Source organism: Euprymna scolopes, chromosome 19, assembly GCF_053919585.1.
Source record: "Euprymna scolopes isolate OS-2025 chromosome 19, ASM5391958v1, whole genome shotgun sequence".
Classification (NCBI taxonomy): domain Eukaryota; kingdom Metazoa; phylum Mollusca; class Cephalopoda; order Sepiida; family Sepiolidae; genus Euprymna; species Euprymna scolopes.
The window spans coordinates 138,732,478-138,758,198 of NC_136500.1; the positions used below are offsets into that span (position 1 = coordinate 138,732,478).

The 25,721-nt window shown below is 34.3% G+C and overlaps 2 protein-coding genes and 1 pseudogene across 2 annotated transcripts in view; 2 read left to right on the forward strand and 1 right to left on the reverse strand.

The window, feature by feature from the left end:
• Positions 1–2,918, forward strand: part of LOC145240377 (matrilin-1-like) — a 3,421-nt gene extending 503 nt beyond the window's left edge. Inside the window, exons 2-3 of the mRNA XM_080103958.1 lie at positions 1,699–1,882; positions 2,347–2,918. Of these exons, the coding sequence (XP_079960084.1) occupies positions 1,699–1,882; positions 2,347–2,918 (756 nt within the window). The remainder of the gene's footprint in view (positions 1–1,698; positions 1,883–2,346) is intronic.
• Positions 2,919–3,095: 177 nt separating this feature from the next.
• LOC145240378 (alpha-tectorin-like) overlaps positions 3,096–25,721 on the forward strand; it is a 67,260-nt gene continuing 44,634 nt past the window's right edge. Inside the window, exons 1-6 of the mRNA XM_080103959.1 lie at positions 3,096–3,150; positions 11,887–11,994; positions 15,271–15,512; positions 18,723–19,030; positions 24,639–24,907; positions 25,158–25,348. Of these exons, the coding sequence (XP_079960085.1) occupies positions 3,096–3,150; positions 11,887–11,994; positions 15,271–15,512; positions 18,723–19,030; positions 24,639–24,907; positions 25,158–25,348 (1,173 nt within the window). The remainder of the gene's footprint in view (positions 3,151–11,886; positions 11,995–15,270; positions 15,513–18,722; positions 19,031–24,638; positions 24,908–25,157; positions 25,349–25,721) is intronic.
• On the reverse strand, positions 19,465–19,606 carry LOC145240565 (U2 spliceosomal RNA; annotated as a pseudogene).

Below are 25,721 nucleotides of genomic sequence, written 5' to 3' on the forward strand. Positions count from 1 at the left end.
GTGCTCATCCGGAAAAGGGGCTGCTAAGGGGTCAAAAATTAAAAATTGGTACTTAAGAGTTCATCGGATTTTTTCTGTTTGTCAACTGTTTCACGACTGCACATGTGTGAATCGTTCACGTGACAGTTTCCTTATGTTTAGAAGTTTTAAAACACATAAAATTAATATCGCCTCAGAAACGATCGTACACAATTTTTTATGTTGAATTCTTGGAGCATGTATAAACGATTATATTTGTGAATAATTCTAACAATAAATTTTATTAATTTTTTTTTTTTACAAAAGATACTGAAAAAAATTAGACAATGAATGTGACACAAGGCCAAATTCGATGGTGATAGTGGTTGTGCGTCATCCTTTGGGTCTATTCTCTTAAACTAGTTCTATATGTATGTATGTATGTATGTATGTATGTATGTGTGTGTGTATGTCTATACCATAATGACAATAATCAACTTCAAAATGGACTTATTTTCAAGAGAAAAAAATCAATTAACTTCAAAATAAAACAATCAACTATAAAATAGAGCAGTTAACTTTAAAATAGAACAATCAGTTCAAAATGGAACAATCAACTTCAAAATCGATTAATAAATTTCAAATTGGAAAACAACCTCAAAATGGGAAATAATCAACTTCTAAATGCAACAATCAATTCCAAAATAGATTAATCGGATTCAAATTGAGAATTGTTTTTTATTATTACTTTTTTCAATTAACTTACCACATGAGTAAGGAAATTGACTATATAAAGCTGAATGTGTGTGTATGTATGTATGTGTGTGTATATGTGTGTGCATATGTGTGTATGTGTGTGTATGTTTGTATATGTGTGTGTATATGTGTGTGTATATGTGTGTGTGTGTGTGTGTGTGTGTGTGTGTGTGTGTGTGTGTGTGTGTGTGTGTGTGTGTGTGTGGTCACGAATAGGCTACTATATGGTTGAATATTTTAAAAAAAACTGATTACATATAATCATAGAAAATGTATCGAGACACAGGAATGGGTATGTTGGATCTGGCAGAACGGTGGTTCATAAAAATTATGGGGTCTACGTTCGCGCCTGGTCCACAAAGTATGGAAATAAAAAATTTAAAAATTTAAAAATAACGTTTACAAGTGTTTTTGATATAGATGTACATAAGAATACGTTGATAAGTATGTTTTAACTTAAATAGGGATAGTATAATAAAATTGTGGTGTCTGCGTTCACGCCTGGTCTCCATAGAATGGAAATAGACACAAACTTTAATAAAGACTTTTCATATCTATCTGCGTAAGTATACTTTGATAATTATGTTTCTGTTTGAAGAAATATGATATAATAAAATTATGAGGTGTTCGTTCACGCCTGACCTCCATAGAATGGAAATATGTCAAAAAGTTTAACAAGGTTTTTTAATATAGATCCACAGAATATTGTGATAAGTGTTCCAGTGTGAACAGATATGGTATAATAAATTATGGGGTTTATCTATTTTATTTTTACTTTCATTATATTTTTCTTTTGTTTTGATACCCTGAAATTCGAAGCTATCTCTTTACAACTCTTCCTTTTCATAACCTATCATACTTTCATAAATCAGAGTCCATTTTCTGTAGGCTGTTTTTGAACTCAAAACACACACACAGAGACATTCAGCTTTATATTATAGAAGAAATATATATATATATTTGTGAATGTTATTTTTCTAACAGGTAAACGAAGAGTACGTTGACCATATGTGCCTCACAAAGGTCACTTGCAAAGGTCAGGATAAATTGGTCACTGTTGATTTACCTCCCTGTCAACCGAACGGCATATGCGCGCTTCAAAACGGAAAACGAGCTTGCGTCTGCAAACCAGAATTCTACTTGCAACATGGAAGATGTATTCCTAAAGGTTAAGTAAAATTTTTGTCAATTATACTTTTAGACTTCATCTCATTGATGGGGATTTCTTGCGGCATCTCCATCTGATGATGGCATGTTCTATCGCTGAAACCACTGTTTTACTTTGTTTCGATGAAAATTGAAAAAATTCAGAAACAGTGTTTGACCAAAAGTCTATATTCCAAATTCAAACCTGTTCTTAATCTTACCGTTTATTCCTTTCAGCATGTAAAAAAAATTATTCTTGACAGCACCTGTTTCGTAGCGTAGATACAATCATATATATTATTATGTCCATTCTTGAATATTGTCCAACCTGGTTTATCATAAAAATAAGAAAGTTTTAATTAAGAAAAAAATAAAAGCATATAGGCGTGATTATATAAATTCGAAAAGTTTTAAAATATTGGAATTTTTATTGAATCATTCATTTGATAATTGTCTAACCTATGTCTCTTTTATTTTTTAATTCAGCTTGTCAGAAGGTAATAGCTGACATCGTGTTTGTACTTGACGAGTCCGGTAGTGTCGGAAGAGCGAACTACGAGAAAGTGAAACAGTTTGTTGTCGAAATTATTCGGTCGTTGCCAATAGGAAAGAATCAAGTTCGCGTTGGCCTCGTTTCGTTCAGTTCGAAAACATTCGTCAAGTTCCATTTGGATCGATATTTCAACAAGAATGAAATGTTTGACGCAATCAAGAGAATTAATTATGTCGGTGCCGGTACGAGGACGTACAAGGCTCTCAGACTACTCCGCCGTCACGTGTTCACCAAAGAACACGGAAATCGAGATGGCGTACCGAAAATCACTATAGTTGTTACAGATGGAAAATCCTCCAAAAGAAGGGCCACGAAACGAGAAGCCGCCAACCTCAAACGTTCCGGCGTTGTTATGTTCAGCATCGGCATTGGCAACAGTAGTTTACAATCGGAATTACGGGCCATGGCAAGTCAACCGGTCGATGAACATAAATTTAATATTGAGGATTTTGATGCTTTGCAGAGCATCACAAATGAAATGACTATTAAGATGTGTGAAGGTTAATATATTTTTTCTAATTTTCAATGTGTTATTATTGTTATGCATGATGTAATTTACCTCAATGTTGATTACGTTAGCTAGTGTGTATTTTGACAATGATCACACATAGTGTATGTTATAATAACCTTAATTTGCAAACAGAATCGTTTACTAATTTTCAAAGCGTTATTATTGTTTAGTATGACGGACTGTACGCCAAAAGTGATGACGATAGCTAGTGTTAATTTTGACAAGGGTAACACTTAGTGCATGTCTTTATAACCTTAATTTGCAAACAGAATAGTTCTCAAATACGTGTTAAGTAAAATTGAGGCATAAGCAGCAGGTCAAACCGTGAAGAAAACAGAGTCGAACAATAACAATTGACATCATGTTTTCAAGCTAAGAGAAACAAAGATTTTCAAATAAGTCTCTTCGTGGAAACCGTGCGAATGAGAAACTACTAATAATGTAGAAAGTTATGTTAGTTAAGGCGAATGTTACTTCGATGTCTCTGGCAGTATCATCAGTAAGTTAGAAAGTTAAGTTTAGAAGTAAATTATAAGCTGAGGTAACATTAGTCTTTCTCTATTTCTCCTGAGTTGATTCTCTCCAAATAAAACCTTCAGGAACACTCTCAGCGAACGTATCCTTGTGTCATCTTTCTTCATGAAAAGACGCTTACATTAAGAGCAAAATACTGACGAAACTGGTACGACGAAAATAATCATAAGGCTCATAAAACACTAGTCCGTATAAACATCGCCGCGGATGCATAAATGATTTCTATTTGGCATTGAAAATGTTACATAATTTCAATAAACAGTAAAACTGGGAATAAAAACAAATAATAAGTAGTTATCTGGAGGCGCATAAATTCACTGGAAGAGATGGCCCCTATTCTTTGTTAAGGCACGCATCTAGGAGAAGGAAACTCTGATGTAAAAACCTGCGATTTACTGCATACTTTGTTCTGTGGCAGTCATCTGCACCGACAAAGGTAAGCAGTGTGGTTGGTTATACACAAAGCTATCATCACTATAAACAAATCATTTGTGTGAATTTCCGAGCAACTTGGGGCGGAACCTCATATACCAAAATATACGGGAGAGTGCATCATCGTCATCATCATCATCATCATCATCATCATCATCCCTATATTATCCGTATATTATATATACATATATATATATGTATATATATACATATATATATATATATATATATATATATATAAATTACAATAAGTTTACCAAGGTAATCAAAATGGTAAACTTAAAATATATCATAAATATTAAAGAGTTAATATTTACAAGTAAAATAAACTCAGCCAGATGTAAAAGCTCAATAAAACCAAAAAGGAAATAGAGCTTATAATATGAACAAATGATTTATAAAACATGTTAAAAGACATCTTGAAAAAGAGTTAAAAACATATTTAAAATTTATATGCAAAATCCGATCCTGCATTTTACTAATTCCTGCCCTCTGATGAGAAGGAGAGTATTTCTTCGAAACTCCGCGGATTAAGGACTATCCACTTATCTTGTGTTTACTTTTTTAAAATTTAATATGTTTTTAACTCTTTTTCAAGATGTCTTTTAACATGTTTTATTAATCATTTGTTCATATATATATATATATATATATATATATATATATTAATATCTTTAAATATTTTATAGTCATGCAGTATATATATTTTGATATATTTATATATTTTTATTTACATATAATACATTTATATATTATTTGCATATTTATATATTCATATTCATGTATTATAAATTTATATATTTTAATATATGTATATATTCATGTATTACATATTTTTTATATTTTTAATATACAAATATATTTTATATATATTATATTTATATATTTTATATTGATGTATTATATCTTAAATATTTTTTACAAATTATATATTTTATATAAATGTCTTATATATTTTTAATATATTTATTTTATATTACTATATTATGTATTTTCATATTTAATATATAATGATATATTTTAATTCATATATTATATGTAAATATAATTATCGGATATTTATATATTTTATATTCGTGTATTGTATATTTTTATATTTTTAATTTAATAATTTTTATATTGATATATTATATATGCATATATTTTAATATATTCATATAATTTATATTTATATATTATATATTTATATATTATATATTTATATATTGGTAATATATTTACATATTCATTTATTATATATTTTTATATTTTTAATGTATTTATATATTTTATATTCATTTATTATGCATTTATATATTTTAATATATATATATATATTATCCATATATTATATAAGCATATATTTCTAACATATTTATATATTTTATATTTATATATTATATATTTCTATTTTAGTAATATATTTATATATTCGTGAATTATATTGTATTATGTATTTTCATATTTCTAATATAGTATATATTTTATGTTCACGTATCAAATTTTTATATATTTTTATATATTTTTATATATTAATATAATTTATATTCATATATTGTATATTTATATATTCTTTGTAAATTTTATATTCGTTTATTAGATCTTTATATATTCTCCGTATATTTATAATTTATTTGCTTATTTATATAGGATATATTTATAGATTTTTTGCACATATATTACTAATATTGTATTTTTTACATAGGTATCACCATTTATCAAGGCCAAGAGGCCACTCGAGAATAAGGATTAAAGAGTGTACAGTAGAAATTAGACAATATAGTAATTGTTAGTAATGGAAATTCGGTAAATTTGTTAACTTATATGGAACGGCTCATCAAAACTTGTTTACGTTAGACTTGAATACAACCATATTGTAGTCAGTTGTAGTCATTTAGGATTCAGTACAGATAAAGAGTGGGGGAAATTGTTGATAGTGTTTTCTGCTAGACGGGTATTTCTTGTGGAAGTTTGGCGACGGGGACCATAGATTGGAGCTCAGTCGAGCACATGCCATGAAAATTACGATAACGCAGAGACAAACTCGCAACATCTCTTCTGTGAGAAAGAGGTTGCAGAGAAGAGAAAAGGACATCCCCTACGAGGCTGCGAAGTCTATTTTGAACTCTAACAAGGTAGGATAAGTACTTTCTAGCAGCTTTTTCCTAGATGTGGCAACAGTACTCCATTTATACATTTGTTTATTATTCATATAATATATATATATATATATATTATTCATATATGTATATATTTTATATATATATATGTGTGTGTGTGTGTGTGTGTGTGTTAAATGTGTACTTATATATCAATCATTTATTTTTGTTTATATATTATTCATATATATATTAGATACATATTCATGTATATATTATAGATTTATATATTATTCATATTTTTATATATTTAAAAATTATATATTTTATATTTACATAGCATTAACACATTCATATATTATATATTACTCATACATTTACATAATATGCATACATATATATTTGACATTACTGTATTATATATTTATAACCACAACAAAGCAATGGCCGACAATGCAAAAGCAAACAGCAAATGCCGACTCTGTCGACAAAGAGACGAAACAATAAACCACATAATATCTGTGCCTAAATCAAAACGCGGATTCCATGTACAAAGCTTCTTTCTTAGAACTGCACGCCTGTGGAACTCTGTTCCGTCTGTCTGCTTCCCTCCGGACTACAACTTGGATGCTTTCAAGTCCAATGTTAACAAATTCCTAATGAACCACCCCCTTAAGTAAACACTTCAGCAAATCTCCACACTAACGTAATGTTCTTGCAATAACCCTTATCCCTGAGTGGCTTCCGGGCCTTGATAAGTGCTGATACTGTGTAAAAAAAATGCATCAAACTAGCCCCAAAAGAATGTAAAAATAGATACGATCAATTTGGGAAGGCATTACATTGGCGATTGTGCAAACAATTGCACTTTGAACACACAGACAAATGGTACAAGCACAAACTAGCAACATTACTGGAAAATGAAAGTCGCAAGATCGTATGGGATATGGATATACAAACGGATAAACCCATCCAGCATACATTAGTGTGAAAATCAAGCGACTGAAAAGTGAAGCAATTACACGAAACTGGCAAAAGATCTAGAAAATAAAGAAAGTAAAAATAACACTACTAATAGTAGGAGTACAAAGAACAATACTAAAAAATTTTGAAATAAAAATGTGAGAAATTAAGATCACAGGGATGGCTGATAAGATACAACGAAACGAAAAATAAAACTGCAGAAATGTTAAAGAAAATCATTGAACGCGGAAACATCACACATAAACTACAACACAAACTAGACAAACTGAAACTGTATAATTGTAAGTTAAATCACTTTGTGCCCCTGCCTTCCGCCCTCTCCTTTTTGTGTGTCTGTCACCATAAACTGGCGCCACACCAAATAAGCTAGGAGGGTCTAGGAGGACGAAAATACCGAGCAGAGAAAGTTTAGCTAAACTTCTGCTGGATGAGTGCAAAGAGGACTGGGACCTTGGGGAGGCTTATTGCCGCCCAAATTCTAGTGTAAACCAATGTTCGCTGCCAACGAGAAATCAATGGTAAGCGGCTGCTGCGTGTAAGAAATCTTTCTAACCTTTCTTTGCTCCTTGAACAGTGGCAAAACAAGAAAATCACAACAAGGGCCTCCCTTCAAAAATCAATACACATTTTATTGATCCCCGGTTGTAAAAAAGGGAATGCACGTCTTTTGCCTCTATAAACAGAGCTGTTAACAACCTCGATAGGTGATAGTCTTTCATCTTCAACGGAAAATGGAAGCAGGTTCATCCTGTCTTCGAAGATAAGAGTTTGCAGACGTGGAAGGTTTCGATAAGATACCTTCTGATGTAAAGGATCAAATATTCGCACTGATAGCATAGTGCAGAAGTCCATGATAAATGTTCGTGCGGTCATTAGACTAATGTATATTTCTTAACGGACTTAATGAAGATGAAGATTTAGGTATGAAATAAATTGTCTCAAAGTCGCTAGCAGACTTACGGTGATGTACCTGATTATTTAGGAATGAGATAAAATGTCTCAAAGAGATGAATAGTTGGAGGCTCCATACCTTCTGCAGAGGGTGAGTTTCATACGTTCATCTTTGAGGATTCGGCTGCTTGAAAAGCAAACACACAAAATACAAAAGCCTGCGAATGTGCAACGCTTCACAGAGAATAAAATCGGCCAGTCTGATTGGCCAAAACAATACAATGGGAAACATGATGTAATTGTCAAGTTACAAACACGCGATAACGCAAAATCAGGTTATTGAAAAAGGTGGAGAGTATTGGAAATCTGGGGAGACTTGTAATCACTACGACTCCAGAGGGCACAAGTTGTTCTCAAACAGAAATCTTTGATGGTGGCCTGTGTAAGTAAATAATGGCCAAAGACTCTTTATCTGAAAGTACATCTTTTAAACTCATCAGCCTAACGTTCACATGAAACATGAGTTAGAACAATTACATTGAGAGTATTGCCAGGACCGCTGAAATAAGGTAGGTTCTCTCTACCGTGCTAGAAACCTACAAACGCCCGAAAGTATCCTGTACCTCTATAAGGCCACCATTCGCCCATGTATGGAGTATTGTTGTCATATTTGGGCTGGTGCATCTGCTACTAGTCTCTCACTCCTAGACAAGGTTCAAAAGAGAATCGCCAACCTGATAGGTCCTGAACTGTCACCTAGGCTTCAGCCTCTGTTCCATCGACGAAATGTTGCATCCCTCTGCCTGTTCTACAAGTACTTTAACGGTGAATGTTCTGACGAACTGCAAGCACTTGTACCCCCTCGATGTAAATATCCTCGACAAACCCGACAAGCAACTAAGTCCCACCCCTTTACAGCAGAGATCCCTAGATGTAAGAGAGCCTTCTACTATTGTAGTTTCTTCCCCAGAACCGCTAGACTTTGGAATTCCCTTCCGGTTCCCTGCTTCCCTAACTGTACAGACATGCGAAAGTTCAAGTGTAACGTGAACAGACATCTTGCTGCCCAACTCCCTACATAGTACCCCTGTAGCTTATGTCCCTTATAGTAGCCTCCTCCATCAAAGTGCCAACGTGCCTTGTTTGGGGTGAAAATGTAATTAAAAAAATAGTGAAATTACTATTAATAATAAGAAGAATAAGGAGAAAAGTTTATCCAATGCATGTATGAATAATTAGACAATGTACCAACGTTGAGTATCAAATGGTCTGGTTTATAAAAAAAAGTAATACATCATCATCATCATCATCATCATCAATAATAATAATAGTAATAATAATAACAACACTAATAAGAATAATAATACGAAAAGTATTTATACAATACATATATGAATTAATATACAATGTACTAACGTTGAGTTATAGTATCAGCACGTGTGAAGATATCAACAGCAGGCGAAGGATGGATGGCTAGCGAAGATATTAGCAGCAGCAGCCATTTTGAGCGCGTATGCAAATTGGCAAGTGTGCATGGGCTTGCGTCAAAAGAAAAAGAAAAAAAGGAAAAAAATCACCACGATTGAGGAGCAGAAAGAAAAAATAGACAAGTGGGATGAACGTGTGGCTCTGCATTGGTGGCGAGAGACTTTTAAGCTGGTGTCGGGACGGCGGGGTTTTGTTAATCTTATGCCAAACGAAATGAACAGTTAAGAAAAAAAACAAAGCTGACATTGTTTGGAAAGTCATGGTAATAAATGCCTTCTGCTAAAACAGAAACAAAAGACGAGTCGAATTTATTTTTATTTTTATTTTTTTAATTTGGCTGTTCCTTTTCGACGGTATCAGACGGGATGGGAGTTCGAGAGAGTTTGGACTGTAACGAAAACGGTCCGAGCGTAACGACTACGTTACAAATACATCAATAATAATAATAATAATAATAATAATAATAATAATAATAATAATAATAATAGTAATAAAAGTAATACTACTACTACTAATAATGATAGTAATAAAAGTAATACTACTACTACTAATAATAATAAGAAGAAGAAGAAGAAGGAGGAGGAGGAGAAGGAGAAGAAGGAAAGTATTTATTCAGTGTATTTTCGAATACAAAATCTATACAAATATTAGCGATTTACTTATTCCTAATAATATTTAGAAGTAAAAATTTTTTATCTCTACAATTATATATAAATCACTGTGTGCAAGAGATATCGTTCCTTCCTCATAGGCTCCGAAACGGCTAAGCCTATCCTTTGCAAATTTCACAAAAAATTAATTTATATGTCATGCAATGTTTTTAAGATTGTTTTGTGCAGAAATTCATCGAAATTCGAAAAAATGCAATCTTAAAATTAGTTTGTCACTCTTATAGACAAAAAAAATAATTTTTACAGGAGAATATTTTACGTTACACCGGCCAAGGTAAATAATTTCGTTGTAACGTAAAATATTGACCTACGTTATTTTGATTTTTAATTATATCAGTTTTATCTCCACTCTTATAATAAAGTCACTTTATGTGTGTTCCTTCCTCCAACGTAAACGGCTGAGCCTATCTTTTGCAAATGTCAAACGAAGCTAATTTATATGTTTGACAGTGTTCTTAGATACGTTTTGTACAGAAATTCATCCGATAAGTATCGTAAATCGAAAAAAAATCCTATTTTAATGTAAGCTTTTCTCTCTTATAGGTAAAAATAATAATTTTTACAAGGGGAATATTTTACGTTACACCGGCCATGGGAGATAATAAAATTTCAACAAATCATTTCTTCTTTAAAAAAAAAAAAAGATGTATTATAATCTGGATATATAGCATTTGACTACAGATCGAATGATCTCCTGTTCAAACCCAGGTGTACCTCGCCATTTTATTTTAATTTTTCTTCTTAAATGAGTTCAATTTACGATACATGAAGGGGCGGCATTTAAAATCGCCGCAAATCATTTCTTTGTTTGTATATTTTAAAACTAAACATTAATCAGAATGACTTTTCCATGGCATTCATCGTCAATCCCAAATATCAGCTGACGTGATATTGTAAACAAACACAGACGGAATTTGATGAACGACATTATCATTATTATTTTTTTATTTATTTATATTATTTTATTTTTTATTTTATTTTTATTTATTTTTATTTATTTTATTTATTTATATAGTTTTTGCGAATTAGTTCACAAAGCAAAGTATTCCTTTTAATATATAACGATCAATAGACGTTGATTCTATAATAATACATACGCAATCTTCATTAATTAAAATATCATGTTTAACCGCATTGTACGATCGGGCAAAGTCAAGCTGATATTAGTTAAATATAAAATGATAATCAATATACTACAATATGCGGATAATGTGTACTCATCAGCAAAACAATAATAAACATATACCACAAATAAGATATTAATCAAGGTGCAATTTTTAATTTAAACATCGATTGATGAATAGATTATGTATAAATATATTATGTTAATCCGTTTCGTCAAAGTTTCGAGGAATTAGAATAAAGCAATTTTGAATGTTATTCTACTGTTATTTAAGTTGAAGAAAAATTAGTGATGGAATGATTCCAATATTTTTTCCGATTCCGATACAATTCCCGATTCCTTACTAAATTCCCGATTCTGATACAATTACCGATTCCGATTTTTTTTATGAAACTTTAAATATTTAACAATACAGTTGTTATTCGTTTCCGATTACAGTAAAAACATCTGTTAAATGTGCAGATATTTTTTAAACGTATAAATACACTTGTAGAGAGATGATCTATTGATTTTAGTTGTTTAAAATCAGTAAATATTTATTTTTCATTATTACTACCAGCTATGGAAGATTTCGCTTTAAACAAAAACAAATAAAATAGACAAATAAAAAAAATCGTTTTTGGCATCGCAATTTTTTCTCATTCGATACCGATTCCGATACCCTCAAATATTCCGATTTTTCCGATTCCCGATTAATCGTCCCAACACTACTAAAAATGCTACTGTTTTTTTTTTGTTTGTTTGTTTTTTTTTTCTTCCAGACTCATGCATTTCCAAGGGATGTCATAATAGAGGTACATGTACTCAGATCTCAGATAAATGGCGATGTATTTGTCAGCCCGGTTTTTATGGAGAATATTGCCAAAAAGGTAAGAACTGCTTGAGACGAAATCGTATTTTTTGCATGGAAACAAACTCATGGTTTGAATATAACTAACAGTATTCCTTGTCTTTTGGGCTAGCAGCAAAGTGTAGTAAGGAAAATCGATTTGATTTGGGAACAGTAAGAAGGACAGCCCTTCGGAGTGATTGTTACGAGTGAGAATTTTTACTAGGGATACCCCTTTAGACAAATAAAAAGGTACAGTGACAAGAATGACTACAGACACCCCTCCAATTTTTTTTTTTTTTTTTTAGTTGGCCTTGTGCCTAATTGTTTATGTTTTTTTTTAATATTTCTAATTTTTACATTTACAGAAAATAAATGATAAAAACAGTAAAGTGAAGTAATTGTCTGTATCTTTGAGATGAGGTGTTTTCATTGATTGAGATTGTCGGACTGACTTCCTCATCTTGGTTGTTATCGTCACAACGTTTCGGCCGTTTTGCCCTCCGGCCTTCATCAGGTGTTTTGGACTGTAACGAAAACGGTCCGGCTACGTTACAAATACATCAATAATAATAATAATAATAATAATAATAATAATAATAATAATAATAATAATAATAGTAAGGCGGGAGTCCGAACACAGTACCTTCGTAATAATAATAAAGGATTGGGTTCGAGACTCCTAACAAACGGTTCCCCAGTCCGATACAAAACACCTGATGAAGGCCGGAGGGCAAAACGACCGAAACGTTGTGACGATAACAACCAAGATCAGTAAAGTGAAGTATCTGTTCTGATACTACCTTTTCTGACCTCGATCAGTGGCGGAGAAATCCTTCTAGACTGAGGCAATTTTAATTTTTTTTTTCCTCTCCAGTGCCCGTTTTGGGGGAGCTGGGTTTTCCTTGTGTCTAAATCTGCCTTCGTGGAGAGGCAAGCAAATAGGGACAGTATCCCTTGCTTAGTTTCGAAAGACAATGGATGGCCGCAGTAAGATTGTAAGAGGAGTCTTTAGAGAAGCAAGCGTTGTGCAATCACTAAATATCGGTACATTTGCATAAAATGAGTGCGTTTATTCACTCTCCCGGAACGTGTTTCTCGTCGACGAGTATGACGATCTCATAGTAGCACTTATCAAGGCTCGGTGGCCACTCGTGAAAAAGATAGCAAATGAGACAATAGCGTAATGATCGGTAGTGGTTGAACTTGGATAGAATTTGATTATTTTAGAGCACAGCTCAACAAGAACTAGTTTAAATTGGACTTGAAAACGACCATGTTGTAATCAGCTAGAAATCAGACCCGCCGTATAGAGTTCCACAGGTGGGAAGTTCTAGTAAACAAACTTTGTTAATAGAACCTGCGTTCAGATTTAGGCAAATATACAGTGGGGTAAATTGTTGACAATAGTAGTAGCTAGACGAGTGTTTCTTGTTAATGTTTTCTATGGCATAGATTGAAGTTCAATTGAGCACCTGCCATGAAAATAACGATAGAGTAGAGGCAGTCTCGCAACGTCTCTACCGTGAGAAAGTGGTTGCAATAAGGAGAAAGGGATATCACCTATTAGGTTTCGAATCCGGTTTTGAACCCCCGTAAAGGCGAGAAATGGTAGTTTGAGCAGTTTTTTTCCCCCAGATGATGCAACTGTTTACGACAATGAAAACTTGTAGCAGCGATCTCGTCCATGCCAATTCATTAACGACAATGACAGCGGCAGCCGCCATCATCATCATCATCATCATCATCATCATCATCATCATCGTCATCGTCATACTTTTCAGTGACCTTGACCCTTCTAAATCTAGCAGCAGTTTTCTCCGTCCCGCTATGTTCGGCATCAAAGCAACTAATGCGGCTAAGTTCCTTCCAATATTCGTTCTCTCCTTCCAGTAAAAATCACAGCAGATGTGTTCCTTACGTCAAATCGATAACATTTACTACTACTACTACTACTACTACGACTACGACTACTACTACTACTACTACCCATATAGTCCTTCTCTACAATTTGAAATAGTGTCCTTTCCATTTGCAACTGGCATGAGCCTGCCACAAGCAAAAGCATCATCATCCCTTTATTTTTATCTCCGACCAACAGCAGTTTCCGATCTTGACGTCGTCATCATCATCATCATCATCATCATCATCATCATGTTTCTTTCTATAAACAAATACCAGCAACGATCCTCCAATCATCATCATCATCATCATCATCATCATGTTTCTATAAACAAATAGCAGCAACAATCCTCCAATCATCATAATCATCATCATCATCATCATCATCATCATCATCATCATCATCATCATCATCATGTATTCAAATGCTGCCCAAAGACGCCTTTATTTCAAACCAGATAAAAAATCATCTACTTCTTCCATGCATCCAAGTTTGCCTGGTATCCTACAGTGTCTGGCTAGACGTTAAAAGATTGCATTTGTTTAGCTTCTGCCACAGGAAGATGTGACACAAGGTCGTAACGTATAGAATGAAAAATCAGCCCACAAGAGGATGTTCAACATGGCCTGAAAAAAAAATGTCTGCGTAACTCCGTTAACATTCCCCAGTAGGGATTCTTAAAGTGGCTGACAATACGCTAACCTCTTGTGAAAGAGCGAGAAAGGTGAAAATTGCCTCGGGTTAGAACTGCATCTCAGTCTGACAATATTCAAAATGGTAAAAACTCTAACAGACAGAATGTTGAGAACGCATCGTCAACTTTTATGCAAGGTAATCTGAAAGGAAACATGGTCCTTCTATTGCCAAGATTTGGTTGTTTTTTTTTTATAGCATTTGTTTAATTCATTCTTGTCGATGTGACTCAACCAATGTTTGTCAATCGGAACGAGGGAACAATCTGATTATCCTAGGGATAATGTATGATATTCTCTCTGTGTTTGTTTCAAATGAAGTTGATTTGCACAAAGCCAGCTTCACTGTCTTGTCCCAACCTGCCTGATCCAACCGCGAGATAGAGTAGAGACAACTAGAGACCAGGTGGACAGCAGAAGCTGCCGGAAGTGTTGACGTTCTCCTACATACAGCGCCTGATATTCACAAATGGTTTCCCATTTCGTACTGGCCAATATTAACGTTGCTTAACGTCGATGGTCTAACGAGAACCGATGTAGGCAGCATAATCACGATGATCTAACTACTAAACAACAGAAATTACTGTTTGTCCCCGAATATAATTTATTTAAAAAGGCTAAATTTATTCCTTGTATAATCCTTGAGATAACTAGAAGAAATTTGAATTATTTTAAATTCTAACGTGCTTACTTGAATCTTTTCGATTTTGCTTTTTTTAAGAGAAGAGCTGTGTTTGCAGTGGTTTTGGAGATCCGCATTATCGGACATATGACGGCGAGTTGATCCACTTCATGGGAATTTGCAAGTATACTCTGTCTACAAGCACGAGGAGAGCACCCCATTTCTTTGCTGTCGAAGTTAAAAATGAACGGCGTGGACATTCGCGTGTGTCATACACTCGAATGGTGGATGTCAAACTGAAAGGTGTCACAATTAGATTGCTGCAACGAAACAGAATCTTTGTAAGTAATAATACGCACTTCAAATTCTTTTTTTTTAATATATAATAATTTTAATATAATAATATGCATTGCAATAATTTAATATAATAATAATAATAATAATAATAATAATAATAATAATAATAATAATAATAACAATAATAATAATAAAACGAGAACCACAAAATCCTATGGGACATGGGCATACAGACAGGCAAACCCATCCAAGCAAGAAGACAAGATATCGTAATAATTTACAAGAAAGAAAAATCCTGTCAAATCGTAGACTTTGCTGTCCCAGTTGACCACAGGGTGAGTATGAAAGAAAAGGGGAAACGAAGCAAATACACAGAGCTAGCCAGAGAGTTAAAAGGGATTTGGCTATTAAAGAAAATCAAAATAGTACCGATAATAGTAGGAGCACTAGAAACAATTCCGTAAACTTCGAAAAATAAATATCAGAAATTGGAATAGCTCCAAAAATACAACTAACGATAATGAAAACGACTGAAATATTAAGGAAACCCCTTGAATGCGGAGAATAATACAAGAATACAATATAACGAATAAGCGTTATAGGGAATGAAGAACACCGAAGCTGCATATCTACAAGTTCTACACCCCCATCTTGCATTCTCCCAATTGTCTCATCACCGTTCCTCCCAATAGAAAAGTGATACCAAAGAGCCGAGAAGGGTCAAGAAGGATTGAAAGACAGAGGAGAGGGCGCTGGCCAGACCTCGGCTAGACAAGCGCGAATAGAACTGGGACCTTGGGGAGGCTTAGTGCCACTAAAATTCCAGTATAAACCAATGGCCACTGCCAGCGAGAAATGATAAGAGGCTGTTGCGATGACGCAAATTCATTTGCAAATGCTATCGAAGGAAGTGAAGAGAGCTGGACGTCTGGGAAGACTTGTTGTCACTCAGCTTCCAGAGAACACCACAAGTTTCCAATCAGATCGTTTGTTGACTTGTGTGAAAGCGCCATGTGAACCAATAATAATAATAATAATAATAATAATAATAATAATAATAATAATAATAATATTAATAGATCCAAAGATCCTAAAGGAGGTAAAAAGGGGGAGAAATAATTTAGCCATGGAATGGATCGACTACAAAAAAGGGTACGACAGGATCCCCCAAGCATGGATAATAGAATGCCTAAAAATGTATAAAATACCAAGTGGGATCACCAACGTCTGATGGACAACACATAACAGAAATTAACATACAACGAGGCATCTTCCAAGGAGACTCACTATTACCATTACTGTTCATCATAGCCATAATGCCCTTGAACAGTATTCTGAGAAAATGCCAAGCCAGATACAAGTTCTCCAATACAGAGGTAAAAATGAACCACCTGATGTACATGGACGATCTGAAACTTTTTTCAAGGGCCGAAAAGGAGCTAGAGATACTAATTAACACTACCAGGATCTTCAGCCAAGATATCCAAATGGAATTTGGAATGGAAAAGTGCGCAAAACTAGTTATAAGAAATGGAAAACTGGAAACGACAGAAGGCAGGGAACTACCCAACCAAACAGAAATGAGGGCACTAAGGGAACAAGACTGCAATAAATACATGGGAATTCTGGAAGCGGGCACCATCAGAGCAACAGAAATAAAAGAGAAAATTGGAAAGGAATACCTCAGGAGAACAAGAAAACTCCTGGAAACGAAAATATATAGCAGAAACCTAATAAAAGGTATAAATACATGGGCAGTATCACTAGTAAGATACTCTGGACCGTTTATAGGGTGGGCAAAAGATAACTCGACCAGAAAACCAGAAAACTCATGACCATGCATAATGCACTACACCCAAAGGACGGTATTGACAGACTCTACGTGAAAAGGAAAGACGGCGGGAGAGAACTGATCTGTATAGAAGACTGTGTGAAGGACACGAAAAAAGAACTAGAAAATACATAATGCAAAAAACTGAAAGGATAATTATGGCAGCGAGAGACACTGAAAAAAAACAGCAAAACAGAAAACAGAGAGACAAATGACAAAACGAGAAAAGAGAAATGGAAGAGAAACAACTCCACGGAAGATTCATAAGAATGACAAAAGATGAGAATAAAGAAAACACCTGAACATGGATGCGAAAAGGACATATAAACCGAGAAACTGAATCTATAATAACAGCAGCACAAGATAACTCGATAAGAACCAATCATATCAAAGCATGGATCGATAAAACACAAGAAAACAGCAAATGCAGACTATGTGGACAAAGAGACGAAACGATAAACCATATAGTAAGTGAATGCAGCAAACTGGCCCAAAAGGAATATAAAAACAGGCATGACCAAGTGGGGAGGGCGGTGCACTGGGAATTGTGCAAACGACTGCATTTTGAGCGTACAGACAACTGGTACAAGCATAAACCCACAAAAGCACTCGAAAACGAGAACCACAAAATCCTATGGGACATGGACATACAGACGGACAAACCCATCCAAGCAAGAAGACCAGATGTCGTAATAATTAACAAGAAAGAAAAATCCTGTCAAATTGTAGACTTTGCTGTCACAGCTAACCACAGGGTGAGTATGAAAGAAAAGGAGAAACGAAGCAAATACACAGAGTTAGCCAGAGAGTTAAAAGGTATTTGGATGATGAAGAAAATCAAAATAGTACCGATAATAGTAGGAGTACTAGGAACAATTCCGAAAAACTTCGAAAAAAGAATGTAAGAAATTGGAATCAGAGGAATAACTGCAAAATTACAACGACTAACGATAATGAAAACGACTGAAATATTAAGGAAAACCCTTGAATGCGAAGAATAATACAAGAATACAATATAACGAATAAGCGTTACAGGGAATGAAGAACACCGAAGCTGCATATCTACAAGTTCTACACCCCCATCATGCATCCCCCCCCATTGTTTCAACACCGCTCCCCCCAATAGGAAAGTGAAAGTGATACCAAAGAGCCGAGAAAGGTCAAGAAAGACTGAAAAACCGAGGAGAGTGCGCTAGCCAGACCTCGGCTGGACAAGCGCAAAGAGAACTGGGTCATTGAGGAAGCTGAGTGTCACTAAAATTCCAGTATAAACCAATGGCCATATATATATATATATATATATATATATATATATATATATATATATATATATTTAAAATTTGCAATTTATTATTTATCGTATTTATACGCGAATGGTTCAATATTTTAAACGAAACCTTAACTTGCATTTTACTTCCTGTAGGTGAACGGCGTGAGAAGACCATGCCCGGTTATACATATGCCAAGATTCTGGATCGGTTACTCTTCCGGATGGGTTACAGTCACAACAGAGTGGGGTCTAAAAGTTCAATTTGATGGACGACACAGAGTAAGGGTTAGGGTGCCGGGCAAGTTTGCAACCCACCTAACTGGTATCTGCGGTGACTGCGACGGAAAGAAAAACGATTTGCGGTCAAAAGAAGGCGAAGACCTCTCGAAGAGTGTCAACAAATATTCTTTGATTGGAATCAGCTATCAGGTGAAGGACGATAGCGACGCGCCCACAACAAAGTAAGCAATGACGATTACAATAATTTTCAAGTATTTTAAGGTGTTTTTTTTCTTGAGGAATTGTTATGATGGATTTGGTCGGTTTCGCAAAATATTACAGCATAGATTTTTTTTCCAATATTTACCAATCTACTTAAATGTTTTATAATTTAAGTCACTTGAAAAAAAAAGGCCGACAACCATTAGTCGCGTGCTTTCGTGTAATGAATGAATGCGTGAATGTAGGATTGACATGAAATTCTTAAAGATAAACTAAAATGACGGAAAAATGGCCTGAAATGACTTAAATAAATAAAAAGTAAATGACTTAGAATGATTTTAATGAACTTAAGGATGAATTGAATGGCCTTAAGAATGACTTGAATGCTTAGAAAATAACTAGAATCACTCAAAAACAACTTGAATGATCTAGAGAATAACTTGAATGGATTTGAGACTGATTCGTTGTAAAATGGGTGATCATTTTATATTGAATTAATACAGAAAAATGATCCCCCACTTTATATCACAATAATTACAGCACGTAGTAACAAGAGATACTACACTTTGATCTTGGCCAAAAGGCCAAGAAAAGAGTATTTATTTGTTCCCCCACCGAGCAACTTAGGCACATGGATAGTGACAATTGGTATGAAGGGTTGCCCTTACATTGATCAAGGTCTTATGTGTGGGGTCTTCCCCATATATGGTCTTTGCTTGCAGTATCTGCCGGAACAGATACTACACTTTGAGGTATTTATTTGCTCCCCCACTGAGCAAATTAGGCACAAGGCCAATTTAATAATGTGAGGAGTGAAGGGGAAATGGGGACCAACTCCCCGGGGAGTAGGGGAGCTGGACAGTGACAATTGGTACGAAGGGCTGCCCCTATATTGACCAAGGTCCCATATGTGGGGTCGCCCCCACATATAGTCCCTGCTTGCAGCACCTGTCGGAACAGAAACTAATCCTTGATCTTGGCCAAAAGGCCAAGAAAAGCTTAAAAAACTGAGAACAGCATCTATTAACAACAGACTTATGATCTTAACCAAAAAGGCCAAGCACAAAAGTGTTACGAACAGACAGACGGACCGACCGACAGACCGGTCGACCGACGGACCGACGGAGTGACTTATAGAGTCGCTTGCACGCTACTAAAAACAGAGTTGCCGTCTGTTTAATTAATTTTTAATCTTTTTATGCCATAACGTGATACTAATATGACGGTTGGACCATAGTACCTTAACCTCCGGAAGCTTTGATTAACTGTTACTTTCTTCCGTAATGCTCGCTTTTAGGGTAATATTCCTTCCTCTACACTGTAGGCTTTCATCGTCATCTTTCACTTTCTCCGTTCGTGCATATACTAAAAAAATTACTCTAGTGTCCGTTTAGCATTACAAGAACTTAACATTCATATTATTTGGAATTTTCGGACTACTGTTCTCATCTTGAGTGCCATTTTTACAACGTTTCGAGCAATGTAACCTTCTTCAGGTTTATCTGTACGAACTCGGGAATGTTTCTGTCTAACTCTGGAATCTGAACGAATCGCTTTACTTACTTCACGGAAGTAAAATGCTCTCATTCCGTCAGCTATGACTGGATAGAAGTAATAAGTAATTACCATTTGTTTTGTTTTTTGTTGTTGTTTTTTTTTTCAGTCGCCCACACTGAGGATTGAACCTTCAACCTTCAGGAGAATATTACTTTTGCAACTGATTTTTCCAAGTACTTTAACCACTGCACCATGAAAAAAAGATACAATTTGGTATCAAATGCCTGTTAAACTGAACAATATGAAAAATCTCTACGGGTTTTAAAAAAAAATAACATGCACTGGCCTTGGTTTAGTTTATTCATTAAAACAAATAAAAATCTTCGTATTATTTGGATTCTTGGGACTATTGTTCTTATTTTGAGTGTCATTTTTACAACGTTTCGGTGGATGCAACCTCCGACCTTCTTCAGGCATATATTTCTCAAAATTCATACTAAAGGATCCGGTTTACAATAGTTAGAATACTTGGAAAAGTCAATTGTAAAAGGTCAATTCGCAGTGTGGGCGACCGAAAAATACAATCGTGAATTACTTAGGGCCTCTATCCAGTCATGACTGACGGAACAAGAGCATGCTAACCCTGTGAAGTAAATAAAGGGGTCTGTTTGAAATTCCGTCCCAATTCCTGAATTCGTCAGAAACATTCCCGAGTTCGACAAAATGCACCTTAAAGAAAGTTAGAGGTTTCATCGACCGAAACGTGAAAATAAGGCTCAAGATGAGAATAGTGGTCCAAAGATTCCAAATAATACGAATAACTAATCTTCATCTCAAAAATTTTGAAACGTGAGATCTTAGCTGTTCATACGTAAACTTTCATACAGTAAACATACCAATCAAGGAATATGTTTTCAACAATCAAGTCAGTAGAGTGTGAGCCATTGGACGGTGGTGGCTTACTGATGTATGTATGGTGGTGGCTTACTATCCAGAGACATATACGAGCTGCCTTCAGTAAGTTTCTCAGACTTTTTTTTCGTATGTGAACAGTTCCTACACTGACATCAAACTGTGCACGTATTGTCTCTAAAGACAAATGATGGTCCTTATTCATGAAATTCTTTATTTGGCCAATCACCGCTAGTGTTTGACTTCCTTACTCCTCCCATACCTTTCTTCATCTTTCATAGATTCCCTGTCTTTCTTCACTCTCATATGCCACTCGAAAACTGATGCTCGATTCATGCAAAATGATCCAAAGGGATTCTGGAGTATCCAATTCGTTTCTGCGGCATTTTTTCTAAGTTTAAAGCAGAATTTTATCGCATATCGTTCTTCTAAATTGTCCTCAAGTCCAGATTGCAATTTTGGAATTCACCAGCTTTAGTAGAGTGTATTCCAATTCCTGTTGTAGCAGTCTATTTGAACTTGAAATCATAAAAATTGGTCAGTCATCTCATAAGATGGAGAGCAATAGCATACTAAATTTTAAGTCTACGACAATTTTAAATACATGTACAAAAACGTCTGGAAACTTATTGAAAACGCCTCGTAACTTCCTAGGATTTATTTTCTTGTTTTAAGAAGGGATTGTTGTTAATCTGCTGAAGCGCCCTTTTCGTGCATACCGGTGCATCTCATCCAGTATACTGTTTTTTAATCCCCACTTTCAGGTTTTGTGCCACATTTTCCATTTTGAAAAGGAAGTAAATGTCAACTTTATGTACCTAACTGCGCGTGTGTTCAATGCATATAAGTTAGAGCAGGGTACACGTGAGTCTATTCGTATGGCTGAGAATAATGAGGCATTGGGGAAGTGTAGCTTCTTTTTTCCTTTTACTGAGGGTCACCGCTTATTAAGGCTGAAGAGTTACTCGAGGATAAGAGTTAATGAGTGTCGGCTAAAAAAACTCATTTACATTAGATTTCAAAATAACTATGTTGTAGTCAGCAGGGAAAGAGCCTCTTGGTATTGTGTTCCGCAGATCAATAGTTCTGGAAAGAAACTTTTCTCATGGAACTTTCGCTTCGTTGTATGCACTCTTTCAGTTAACAATCGTTACATTATCGTATAAAGTGGTCGACTATAGTCGAGGGCGACATAAAGGTTCCCTTTTCATTGACTATTATACTGAAATGTAGAAGACATTCTCAAGACTATATCACTTACCCTTTATTTTTACCTTATGATTCTAAGTGGTTAACAATGATGGATCAAGAACCATTTTTGTGGGTTTGAAATGACAAGAACGAAAAGTTTAAATATGTTTTTTAGATATTCACTTTAAACTGAAATGAAATCAAAAGAGTAAAAAATAAATTTAAAAATTCAAATATTAATGACGTGTATTATGTTTCGAAAACGTTACCAAAGTTGCAATCCAAATATATTTAGTTAAAATAAAATGCGTATGATATACGTTTGTAAGCCAAATTACACCGCAATATTTTGTAAAATAAATAAATATTCTAGTTCTGAATTTTTTAGATTATGGCTTATTGCTTATATTACTTGTGTTAGTCGGACGATTGTTCTCATATTAAGTGTCATTTGTGCAACGTTTCGGTCGGATTGACCTTCGACCGTCCTCAGGCATGTTGGTTGTTGCTTGGTTTATTTTCCAAACAACAACCAACACGAATGATGGCAGTCGAAGGACAATCGGACCGAAACGTTGCACAAATAACAATCAAGGTGAGAACAACAGTCCGATTAATACAAGTAATATAAAAATGTGTTTTTATTGTATGCATTAATATATAAATACATAAAGCTTTATTGTGTAATATTAGTCATCAGAAATAGCTTGGCTTCGACTCAACATTTTGTTGAGTCTCACAGTTTCTTGCTCGACTAATCTTAAATTAATATTTTGTCATTAGAATTATATATATATATATATAATTCTAATAACAATATATATATATACCATTTACCAGCGTGTCAAGAAATATATATATATATATATATATATATATATATATATATATATATATATATATATATATATATATATATATATATATATATATATATATATATATAGATATAGGTCTTCGCTAATCGAGCCAGAGATGTCTCGTGATGCGGGGTTCGAATCGTTCGACTGGTATTAATCGTGACACCCTGCACTGAAGATTCCCGAAAGGATGAAACACTAGTGCCTGTAGGTATTTAATTATTATAGTAAAAAAATAATTATATATATATATATATATATATATTTGGACGATGTCAAAACATCATTAATTCATTACCCATACAGCATCAGCCATATAGCGCAATGGTACGAAGCCTTGATTGTCATTTGGGCGGTCGAATTTTGATCCTGGTTTGAGGCAGTTGCCTGTCTAGCCACACTGATGAGGAATAGCGGAACAGTACTGTATGTGGATGACTATACTGCTCCGTATCTTGTCTTGAGCATACTGGGAAGTGATATACAAACTGCCATTAGCGCATTAAGCGACGCTCTTTGTGCAAACAAATCGAGCGGAGGCATTTGGACGATGTCAAAACATCGTTAATTCATTGACCACACAGCATCAGCCGTATAGCGCAATCGTGTGAACCCTTGACTGTCATTTGGGCGTTAGGGTTTCGATCCTGGCTGGAGGTAGTTGCCTGTCTAGCCGCACTGATGAGCTGTGAAATAGAGAAACAGTACTGTATGTGTATGACTATATATATATATATATTACTCAACATGATGGTAAATGGAGGAATACAGTTAGTATAGAATCCGTGTATTGTTGTTCAGTGATGATAGTTTCATATGCCGAAATATTACGCTTGGCGCACGTGATATTAAAGTAAGACTTCTGTTCTCCGTTATATAAACGCTGTTTACATTTTAAAATAAAATACGTATGATAGACGTTTAAGCCAAATTACAACGCAATATTTTGTAAATCAAACAAATATTCTTTTTTTTTTAATATTTGATTATTTTGCATAATATTGCGTCGTACTTTGGCTTGTAAACGTGTATCATACGTATTTTTATTTTTAAATTAAAACAACTCTTGTATCACGGAGAACGCAACTTTGACTTTCATATTTAGTTTTGAATTCACTTATTGATATTAATCGATTGTGTTTTTATTTGTTTTATTCTTTAATTAAAGGTGCAAAGTGAAAGATGTGGATGTTGACTGTAGCCGTGAACAAACAGCCAAATGTGATGTGATTAAAAAGACAATATTCCAGAAATGCATCGGAAAACTGGGAATGGAAATTGTGGAAGCGTATATGGAATCATGTCGAATAGACGTTTGCGTTTATCGCAAAAATATTAAGCTTGTCCACCAAGTTTTCTGTTCTGCAATTGAAGGATATTTTGAAGAATGCGCGAAAGCGGGAATCACTCTCGACTGGAGAAGTGTTGCCAAATGCCGTAAGGAATTCTTCGAATATTTCTTTCATTATAATTTTTTTCCATTAATGTTATTTTCTACAATATATTTGTATGATTATTATCCTATTTTGTAATAATACCACTGCAGTCAAAAAGTGTCCGCCAAGACAGGTCTATGAATTTTCAATATCGATTTGTTCAAGGGTTTTTCTTAATATTTCATCATTTCGTAATGAACATGTATAGTTTGGCATTCATTATGAAGGTTTTATGCATTTTCTTTTAACAGCCAAAAAGTGTCCGCCAAGACAAGTCTATGAATTTACAACATCGATTTGCCAGCCGTCCTGTGTTGATCCGAATCCAAAATGTGAAGGTTTGCAAGAAGGATGTGTGTGTAAATCTGGCTTAGTACTCAGCGGAGATAAGTGCGTTCCGAAATCCGAATGTGGATGCATGCATAACGGATACTACATGGAAGTGAGTAGAGATTTTTTTTTTTTTTGCCTTTTATTTTTTGCTAGGGAGTAGTGATAGGACGATTCCAATATTTTACCCAATTCCGATACAATCCCTGACCCCGCATTAAATTCCCAATTCCGATACAATTCCCGATTCCACAATATAAAGTTGCTATCTTTCACTGATTACCGCAAAAACACGTATATTTTCTCAAGCATAAATTTACAGGAATGATTTATAGATTTTAACTTTACTGATAATTTAAAATCAATAAATATTTATTATTTTATCATTATTACAAATAATGGAAGATTTTGTTTTAAACAAAATCAAATAAAAAAGACAACTAAAATAATCGTTTTGGAATCATTGAAAAAAAGATACAGATTTT